This window comes from Dermacentor variabilis, chromosome 11 (genome assembly GCF_050947875.1).
Source record: "Dermacentor variabilis isolate Ectoservices chromosome 11, ASM5094787v1, whole genome shotgun sequence".
Classification (NCBI taxonomy): domain Eukaryota; kingdom Metazoa; phylum Arthropoda; class Arachnida; order Ixodida; family Ixodidae; genus Dermacentor; species Dermacentor variabilis.
In genome coordinates, this window is record NC_134578.1 from 60,040,667 (window position 1) to 60,050,950 (window position 10,284).

Here is a 10,284-nt window from a genome sequence, read left to right on the forward strand (position 1 = left end):
AAGTTCATAACATTCTCTGCAGTGGGAGAAGCGCGTAGCAACCCCCACGCCTTGTTCTGATTCTTACGGGCGATCCTACATTCGCTGTTCCACCACGGTACACGTCGTTTACATGCCAGACCACTCACTTCGGATACGCATTTTGATGCGGTATCTATTATGAAAGATGTAAGATACTCCACAGCAGCATCAATTTCTTAAGAAGACATGTCGGCCCATGAGATGTTAGTGAGAGTTCGAAATTTCTCCCAGTCGGCTGTGTCTATCTTCCACCTAGGAGCTTGTGGAGGATATTCGTTTTCTTTAGATGTTCTTATCTGTATAGGGAAGTGGTCGCTCCCGTAAGGATTGGTCGTAACTTCCCATTCGAGTTCGGGCAGTATGGACGGGGAAACTATGCTAAGATCTATTGAAGAAAAGGTTCTGTTTGCTAGGGAGTAATACGTGGGTTCCTTCTTATTCAGCAAGCACGCACCTGAAGAAAAGAGGAACTGTTCAACAAGACGACATCGCGAGTCTGTACGAGAGTCGCCCCACAGGGAGCTGTGCGCATTGAAATCGCCAAGAACAACATAAGGTTCTGGCAATTGATCTATGAAGGATTGGAATTCATGTTTCGTTAATTTGTAGTGGGGGGGTACGTAAAGCCAGCAAATGGTAACGAGTTTATTTAGAAGAACAGCTCGAAGCGCCACTGCTTCAAGGGGCGTTTGTAGCTGTAAATGCTGACAGGAAATACTTTTATGAATAAAAATGGCAACACCGCGTGATGATACGACAGCATCATCGCGATCTTTGCGGAACTTGACATAAGGTTGGAGAAAGTTTGTGTGTTGTGGTTTAAAGTGTGTTTCCTGTAGACACAGCACTTTTGGATTGTGTTTTTGGATAAGCTCTTGCACGTCATCAAGGTTCCTAAGAAGACCTCTAACGTTCCATTGAATAATTTGTGTATCCATATTGAAAGTAAATAAGTGCTGCGTGTATGGAAACGGAGGTGATGCCTTAGGTTACGAAGCTCTTTTGAGGCCCTGTAACGGGGGTCCTGCCCTTTCTGGAGCGTTCGAGTGAGCCTCGCCGCTCCTTAGGCGCTTGGTGCGCCTTGAGGATAGGTGTAGTGTCCATTGCCTCTTGTGAGGCGCCGGACACGTGCTATTCCGATCGAGAAATTACCAGCGAGGGTCCTGCCTTGGGGGGCAAGACCCCTGCACCCACCAGCCCGGAGGTCGATGGGGCTCCCTGGGGGATTTGGCTGCGCCGGCTGTTGCCAGCGCTGGAAGGGGTCGGGGAGGTTGGGGCAGCCTCGGCTGCGCCCATCTTTGTTGTGGGTGGCCCTGTCTGGTGGGTTGACGGAGCAGCGCTACCTGCAACCGCCGCGGGGGCAGATGGCGTAACTGCCGACTCACTGCCTGTGGGTCGGACAGCCGCCGGAGGCCGTTGTGACACTGCCCCCTGACGCGCCACATCGGCAAAGGTTTTCTTGGGCAGGTACGATACCCGCCTGCGTGCCTCCTTGAATGAGATATTCTCTTTTACCTTGATCGTTAAGATTTCTTTTTCTTTCTTCCGGAAGGGGCACGACCGCGAGTATGCGGCGTGCTCCCCGTCACAGTTTACATAGTGGAGAGCGTTCTCACAAGCTTCAGAGGTGTGTTCTTGAGCAATGCATTTTGCACAAGTTTGGCGGCCTCGGCAGCTCTGAGAGCTGTGACTGAAGCGCTGGCGTTTGAAACATCGGAGTGGGTTTGGCACGTTCGGCCTAACACGGAGCTTGATGTACCCGGCCTCGATTGAATCGGGCAGGACACTAGAGCCAAAGGTGATTATTAGGTGCTTGGTCTGGATCTCTTTACCATCTCGCCTCATCTTAATTCTTCTGACATTGATAACATTTTGCTCACTGAAGCCCTCCAGGAGTTCCGCTTCAGTAAGCTCAAGCAGATCATCGTCCGACACAACTCCACTGGTGGTGTTCATTGTACGGTGCGGGGTTACTGTTATGGGGGTCTCTCCAAATGACACTAGTTGCGGTAGTTTCTCATATTGTGTTACATCGCGGAGCTCCAAGAGGAGGTCGCCGCTTACCATCCTCGACACCTTGTATCCTGGACCAAAAACATCAGTCAAGGACTTTGAAACAAGGAATGGTGAAATGTTTCGCACTGCTTTGTTTGGCGTTACGGAATGAATAACGTGGAAGCGGGGAAAATTCTGGGTTTGGCGTCCAAAAAATCTTGAAGACATCTTCGGTGCGCCCTCGTTTCTGAGGGCGATCAGCAAGGGAGGGGAAAGAAGTTTCCATGAAAATATGTATAGATTCGGCAACAGCGCCAACCGCCCACCACGGAGCCCAACGAGGGGACGCGGCAGAGCTTGCATAGAAGTCTGCACGATGCCAGTCGTACGCCGTCACTATAACCAAATATGGTGTACCCAAGGTTGGATAGCCACACAGGGTTAACCCCTGCCGCCAGGAGAAAGGAAGTAAAAAGAAGAGACAAGGAGACAGGAAAGGTCAAAAGGTGGGAGGTAAAGACGAAGATTCGAGGAGGGAGAGACAGGAAAAGGCGACTGCTGATGTCCTCCAGGTGGGTCAGTCTGGAGGTGCCGTTTATGTGAAGCCGAGGCCGAAGAGGTGTGTTGCCTCCGCCGGGGGGCCTTAAAGGTCCAACCACCCAGCATCGGCTCAACCCCCAGGATCCCCTTTTTCCCAGACACGGCTAAGCCGCGCACGGCTACACGCGGGAGGGTCCAACCCTCGTGTGCTCGGGTACGTGGTGTCGCAACACACCAAACGCCTGCTGACGCAGACGCCCCTGCGGGGTGGGGGGGATCAGGTGACAGCAGATTTTTTGAAGGATGGTGGGCAGATTGTTCTAGAAAAACTGGCCACCCTCTACACACAATGCCTCATGACCGCGAGCGCACCGAAATCTTGGAAGAACGCCAACATAAACTTAATTCATAAAGGAGGGGACGCCAAAGACTTGAAAATTTGCAGACCGATAAGCTTACTGTCCGTTGCCTACAAAGTATTTACTAAGGTAATCGCAAAAAGAATCAGGAACACCTTAGACTTCTCTCAACCAAAGGACCAGGCGGGATTTCGTAAAGCCTACTCAGGAATAGACCATATTCGCACTATCAATCCGGTTATAGAGAAATGTGCCGAATATAACCAACCCTTATAATAGCGTTCATTGATTACGAGAAAGCGTTCGATTCAGTCGAACCCTCAGCAGTTATGCAGGCATTACGGAATCAAGGTGTAGACGAGCCGTATGTAAAAATACTGAAATATATCTATAGCGGCTCCACAGCCGCCGTAGTCCTTCATAAAGAAAACAACAAAATTTCAATAAAGAAGGGCATCAGGCAGAGGGATACGATCTTTCCAATGCTATTCATAGCGTGTTTACAGGAAATATTCAGAGACCTGGATTGGGAAGAATTGGGGATAACAGTTAATGGAGAATACCTTAGTTATTTTCGATTCGCTGATGATATTGCCTTACTTAGTAGCTCAGAGGACCAATTGCAATGCACGCTCACTGACCTGGACAGGCAAAGCAGAAGGGTGGGTCTAAAAGTTAATCTGCAGAAGACTAAATTAATGTTTAACAGTCTCGGAAGAGATCAGCAGTTTACGATAGGTAGCGAGGCACTGGAAGTGGTAAGGGAATACATCTGCCTTAGAGCATATAGTAACCGCGGATCCGGATCATGAGACTGAAATCAGCAGACCAATAAGAATGGGCTGGCGTGCATTTGGCAGGCATTCTCAGATCATGAACAGCAGGTTGGCATTATTCCTCAAAGTAAAACTGTATAACAGCTGTGTCTTTCCAGCACTCACCTACGAGGCAGAAACCTGGAGGCTTACGAAAAGGATTCTACTTAAGTTGAGGACGACGCAACGAGCTATGGAAAGAAGCATGGTGGGTGTATCGTTAAAGGAATAAGAAGAGAGAAGATTGGAAGAGGGAACAAACGGGAGTTTATGACATCTTAGTTGAAATCAAGAAAAAGAAATGGGCATGTAATGCTAAAGTTAACGAAATGGGTGTAACGTTAAAGGAATAAGAAGAGAGCAGATTGGGTGAGGGAACAAACGCGAGTTTATGACATCTTAGTAGAAATCAAGAAAAAGAAATGGGCATGGGCAGTGTATGTAATGAGGAGGGAAGATGACCGATGGTCATTAACGGTTACGGACTGCATTTCGAGAGAAGGGAAGCGTAGCAGGGGGTGGCAGAAAGTCAAGTGGGCGGATGAGATTAAGAAGTTTGCAGGGACAATATGGACACAATTGGCACATGACTGGGGTAGTTGGAGTAGTATGGGAGAGGCCTTTGGCAGTGCAGTGGGCGTAACCAGGCTGATGATGATGATGATACCTATCGTCTATACCCGTTCCCGCATGAGCTTCAATTCGCGAGTTAAAAGAATTTGCGATTTAGATGCAATGATAGAAATTTTATTTCGATGAATCACGAGTCAGTTTAGCCATTGTGTCGGTCCATATGTTTGAACCGTTGCTTGCTGAACCGGTAGTCGTTGTTTAATGCGACCGTGTTACGAGGAAGCTTTAGCTCGGGCCCAAATCAACGCGGCCCATTTAAATACATGTAAAACGCTAAAACGCTTTTCTGAGGTAACCTTGGACCAATTTTAATGACATTTGTTGCATATGAGAGGTAAAGTTCAATTATAGTGACCGTTGGAACCGGAATTTCGATTTCGGGCCTGAATCTTGTTAAAAGAATTTTCAAAAATTGGAAAGTTGGAAGAAACATAGTAGCATGGAAGTTTACAAATTAATAGCTCTGTATCAAAAACAAATATCGTGGTTCTGGAAACGGTATCCATTAGATGATTAAAAGTGGTGGGATTCGATGAGTCAATTTACATATTACGTGAAGTTGTTACGCTCTGTGCAGGTGTTCTACAAAAGCTATATTTTCATATTACTATTTTTTTCAGCATCACGTGCAACACATCAGTTTTGTGCGGTTGAGATGTACTATTAGATGGAATTAACAGAATTCTAATACATTTTTTTATTGCTTAGCGACAGAGTTGTAGACTTCATAGTGTCTTTTTCTGAAGAAGCGATTTTTGTCAATTATGAATACAAAATTGACGACCTAAATCAAAATTCTTAAGTGAACAGTCAGTAGACACCATGTTTTCTTTTAAATGCAACAAACCTCGTGAAATTCCGTGCAGTGGTCGCCGAGAAAAACGAGTTCTCCTATTGCGTGCATTTAGATAGGAGCGCCCGAGCTAAAGTTTTGGTGTAGTTATCCGTGAAAGCTGCCGCATATATTTAGGTATATGTATATGCCTCGCCTTGCTATATGACGTGCGGAACATGCGAGATACATCGCCAAGACATTCTATATAAAGTTCCTCATACCTGGTCTTACTTATGTTCTTGACAGAGTTATTCGTTAAGGAACCCGTGTCTCAAGAAGTCCGGCGACGGCGTCCCACGTGTTTAAAAAAAAACTTTTTCGACAAGAGGCGATACGAACACTGACTCAGGGCGATGACGTATCAGGACGATGACATAAAGCGGACCCCAGCGAAGGACATCGCTTCGGCAAGGAGAATTAAGATCGAAATTCTCAACGACGCATACCCAACCACTCTTCTTAGAAAAAAGTAGCTCATATCTTGTCTTTCATTCTTTACAATGATAGCCCTCGAAATCTTGAGAACCGCAGCCCGCAAACAGATGCCATGAAAAAGGAGATACACCGACAATGCACACTTTTTGTGTTATCTCTTCTCAGACTGCAATATTAAAATTGCGAAACAAATAACACCATGTCGACCCACGCAAGAGGCAGCGTTTCTGCGAGGAGGCTTGTTTTCGTGCATAGCGTTCGCGGCCAGCGTTTCCTGGTAAACGGTGCAGTTACGTAAGCTTCAGTGGTCGGGAAGCACGAAAAGCAGTCAGGGACGTTTCCTATCGCGTTCCTCTCTTAAAGGCGACGCTTAAGCGTCCTCCAAATGTTTCCTCAGAATTTATAGAATAACAGCCTGCAAACAAAAATGCCATGAAAAGAAACAACGAACGCGCATATCTTTTATGTTATCTCTTCTCAGACAGAAATGTGAAAAGAGCGATACAATAAGAGAAACCTGTAAATGATTTGATTTTTTTTTGCGCGGCCCTGCGCTACCTCCGGCATGGGCCCACGCTAGAGGCCGCGTTTCAATTATGGTTTTCGGTTCGAATTCTGTGTGACATCCCGCTAATTATGCCATTAACTATGGCAGATTACTCTAGTAGCTTGAATGTGCAATGAAGAAATCAAACGGAAACAAGTAGCAAGTTGCACTATGGCCTAGCACGTGCTCCTGTATGTGTGCACGATTATTAAAAAGAATAGTTGCTGCAACGTTAAAGAAACATCTCATAACTGGTAGAAATCGTTTAAAATTTGTTTATTCTTGTTCTTGCATGTTTAACAGTCAAGACAAAAAACAAGACGGGGCACCTCCCGTGAAAGAGGCGCCCTTTCCCGTTTTCTTCTCTTTTGTGTATCTGTTTATTTGGCGTCTTCATATTTTATAACGAAAGTTGCCCAATGACTATGCCTTAAAGCATGTCCCCGGTATTGGAAAACGTAGCCGCCACCACTAAGAACTTCTTTCCCGGCCTGTTCTTTGGCCGCTTCCCTTGCTCCTTGCAAGGGAAGAGAACCTGGGGAATTTTTTGTAAGGCTTTCAACATTCGAGCACATTTACCATCTCTTCAGCGCGATTGCAGTTCAAATACCTCTCTAACTCTCGTCGCCGTTTTATTGTGGTTCTGCGATACCTAATAAAGGGAATAGGGTTCTATAACCGCCGGCTCCCTTTTCTATATCATTAAAGGAATGTCGTCGATTGATCAAGTCCTCAGGTAGTCAATGGAAGCAAGCCCTGTCGAAAACGCCGGTAGAGTTTGTTGAATATGTGTCAGCAGTATAACTACCTGGGGTCCGCGATTTAGCAATTAAGCAGACTAAGGAACTGCGCTACAGAAGTAGCTAAGGAATTGTGGGGCCATCCATAGAGAGCGTAACTTAATGCATAAAGCTTGTAGGTTGAATATTTTAATGAGTGAGGCACACATATCAGTGCCCGTAGAAGAGACGCCGCGAACATGAACAGTGGGCACCGCGATGTCGAAGCACAAACGGACAGCGCGTGAACGATCCCGGCCCTGGCGGCCGCATTACGATGAGGGAGAAATGCGAAAACACCCTTGTACTTCGATTTAGGGGCATGTTAAAGAACCCCAGGTGATCAAATAGAGCGCGCCTCATTTTCAGATCGTGGTTTTCGCACATAAAACCACGCAATGATTTTTTTTCTTTTTAACAGGGTGCGTACGCGGCGTTTCTCTTCTCCGCCTCCAGGCGCCTTCCTGCTTTGGCGATCGCTACCGTGGCGGCGAGAAACACAATCTCGTCGATTTCAAAGACGGCGCATCTACGGTTGCGCGTAAACGTTTCAGTTTCAGCGGTAGATGCTGGCGAAATGCGTTAGCATTACCTCGCACCTCTTTGAGGCCCCGGGTTCATAATTTAAACCGCCTCTGCCACATTTCGAAGTAATGTTCACAAGTGACGGTGGTCCAGAGCAGACCATCGTCAATGGTAATATATTGTTGCATGTGGAAAGGCACAGACAGAAGAGGCTATTTACAAGCTATTTACACTGGAGCCATGCAGCCAGGCGGACACTCGCTCGCGCCAAGCGCACCGACCAACTTCATCGTAGTTCTCGCGGCGGCTCGTTTCTTGAGCACCGCTCGATGATATCGTAATAATTAATATATATACTCGCACGCACATACACACTCTTATCAACTCTCGCATTCTCTCTTTACGTGTACTATGCAACAGCGTTCGCGCGCGCGATCGCACGCACGCACGCACGCACGCACGCACACACGCACGCGCACGCACACACACACACACACACACACACACACACACACACACACACACACACACACACACACACACACACACACACACACACACACACACACACACACACACACACACACACACACACACACACACACACACACGCACACACACACACACACGCACACACACATACACACACACACACACACACACACTTTTTTTTCACTATCACACTCCTAATGCCAAGGCATTTTAAAGAAAGAAGGACTCATAGGACCTTAAGTGATTTCACGCATTTCGGATGTGCTTGTCAGGTTGATGATCTTCTGCATTTTCTCTTCTTTGTTCCGGCAGGGGGATTCAGGCGGACCGCTGACGCTCTCGAACGACGATGGAAGAACGCTGCAAGTCGGAGTTGTTTCGTTTGGTCCGCCGTGCCCAACCAGCTCTCCGACAGTGTACGCGCGTGTTTCCAGCCACATTAAATGGATTCGAGGAGCCCTCAACCGCCCCAGAAAGTGGAGAAAGCTCCAGTATACCCGGGAGGAAGTGAACCTCGGCTAGGCAAAATGAGGCTCTTCCATTGTAACAGTGTTGAAAAGTCTACTTGGCATCGTCGGCTAATTGGCCAGTTATGTTGAAAAGAACAGCGCTAAGACGCCGACAATAAAACCCGGCTCCCCCTCCCTACTCCTTGAAAAAAAGAAAAAGAAAAAAAGAGGCAATGCTGAAACCCAGTTTATTAATAAAGTTGCTTAATCCACGCAATACAAGAGCTCGCAGCGCCAAGCGGTGTAGTTTTTTAGTTTTATAATTTAGGCATTGCCATTTTTTGGGCGGGTTGGTAAACCAACTTGGACATCATATTTAGCGCCAGCTAACAACGACAGAATGGAGCGCATTGTGGTGCCGTTTCCCTCCTGTCCTTGTTCGCTGGCACTAAATATGCTTTCCAAATCTTGTTTCGGAAAGGCTAGCGGACCCGCTAGCACGCTACGTTGGAGAGCTACGGCTGATGATGGAGAGGATGGCGTTCAACAAGGATCATTTAAATGTCAAACTTCACAAAGTAGTTGCTTGGGCGAGTTGTGACATTTCAGTCATGATGGCGATCAGCACGCTACGTAAAACAGGCGTCAAGAAACAAAGGAGGCAACGCGTATGCAGCGCTGTCTTTCTACTAATTCTTTTTTCGGACAACCATAGGCTTATATGCGGGGAAAACGAGAACAGAATACAAACGACAAAAAAGTGACAAACGTTTTAAACTGTGACACACGCAGGGGAAGGATCTCGCGCATCGTCACGTCACTGGGACAGGCCGATAACACTCGCGCGTCTACACCGTGCCAGATCCGAACGTTACAGTATTCAAACGTTTCCTTGCAGGGTGCGCTGCGTCGTTGACGCGGTATGTCGTCGCTTTCGCGGCATCCGTCGCCGCCACCTCGCCGGCGTCCATGCCAGTGTTTTGGCACTTCTTCGAGTACTGATCTTAGGCTCTACGCTGAAGCGTGCATTCAGCTACGAATAGAATATCTGCAGTGCAGTTGCCCTTGGCAAGCTAAAAGCTTTATATATATACATACATATATATATATATATATATATATATATATATATATATATATATATATATATATATATATATATTATATATATATATATGAAGAAAGGATAAACCCCGTATTAGTTGTGCTCACATCACTGTATGCACTGTCGTGTTGTATGCGCTCAGCTACAAAGCACGCACTTTGCACCGTTTTCGCTCACAGCGCCCACACCAGCAGCGGAAGGCCGAACGCCATCCTGGCTCCACCGCAGAGGAGACTGTGTCGGTAGGCACGCGGTGCATCCACTTTGCTGCTTCGTTTTCTCAGCCAAAAGCACTGAGACTATGTCGCTTTTCTTTAGAGACCTATAATCAGGTACACACAGGCCAAGCGTTTGACACCGTGACACCACAGCGGTTAAGACGGCGGCCATATACAATTGCTATTGCAGTAACAAAAAAGTGAAAGAAGAAAGGACGCGGACAGCGCCACTAAATGGGCAAAGCAAAGCTGCAGTAGAACAGCAGCCGCCGCCCTCTCCCTCTGCACACGTCATCTCTTGGTATCGCTACTACCAACGCAGGCTTTCAAAGGTTAAGTTGTGTGACTTCTAAACCTTTGGTTGTGTGCCACTAAACGTTTTCTGTATCGCGGAACAAAATTTTCCTCCAAAACGTCTCTGGCTCTCATCATCGTTGTGAACCTTCTGTAAATGAATAAGAAAAAATTCGGCAGAACCTACCTCTGGATCACCATCAACGGCAATGCGTTAGCGTTGAATCAATACAGCCGGAGAG

General features: G+C 46.9%; 1 protein-coding gene across 1 annotated transcript in view; it reads left to right on the top strand.

Annotated features, from left to right (window-relative positions):
• Positions 1 to 8,693, top strand: part of LOC142564093 (chymotrypsin-1-like) — a 47,727-nt gene extending 39,034 nt beyond the window's left edge. The window contains exon 8 of the mRNA XM_075674938.1: positions 8,289 to 8,693. Within this exon, the coding sequence (XP_075531053.1) occupies positions 8,289 to 8,498 (210 nt within the window). The 3' untranslated portion in view covers positions 8,499 to 8,693. The remainder of the gene's footprint in view (positions 1 to 8,288) is intronic.
• Positions 8,694 to 10,284: the final 1,591 nt, after the last annotated feature.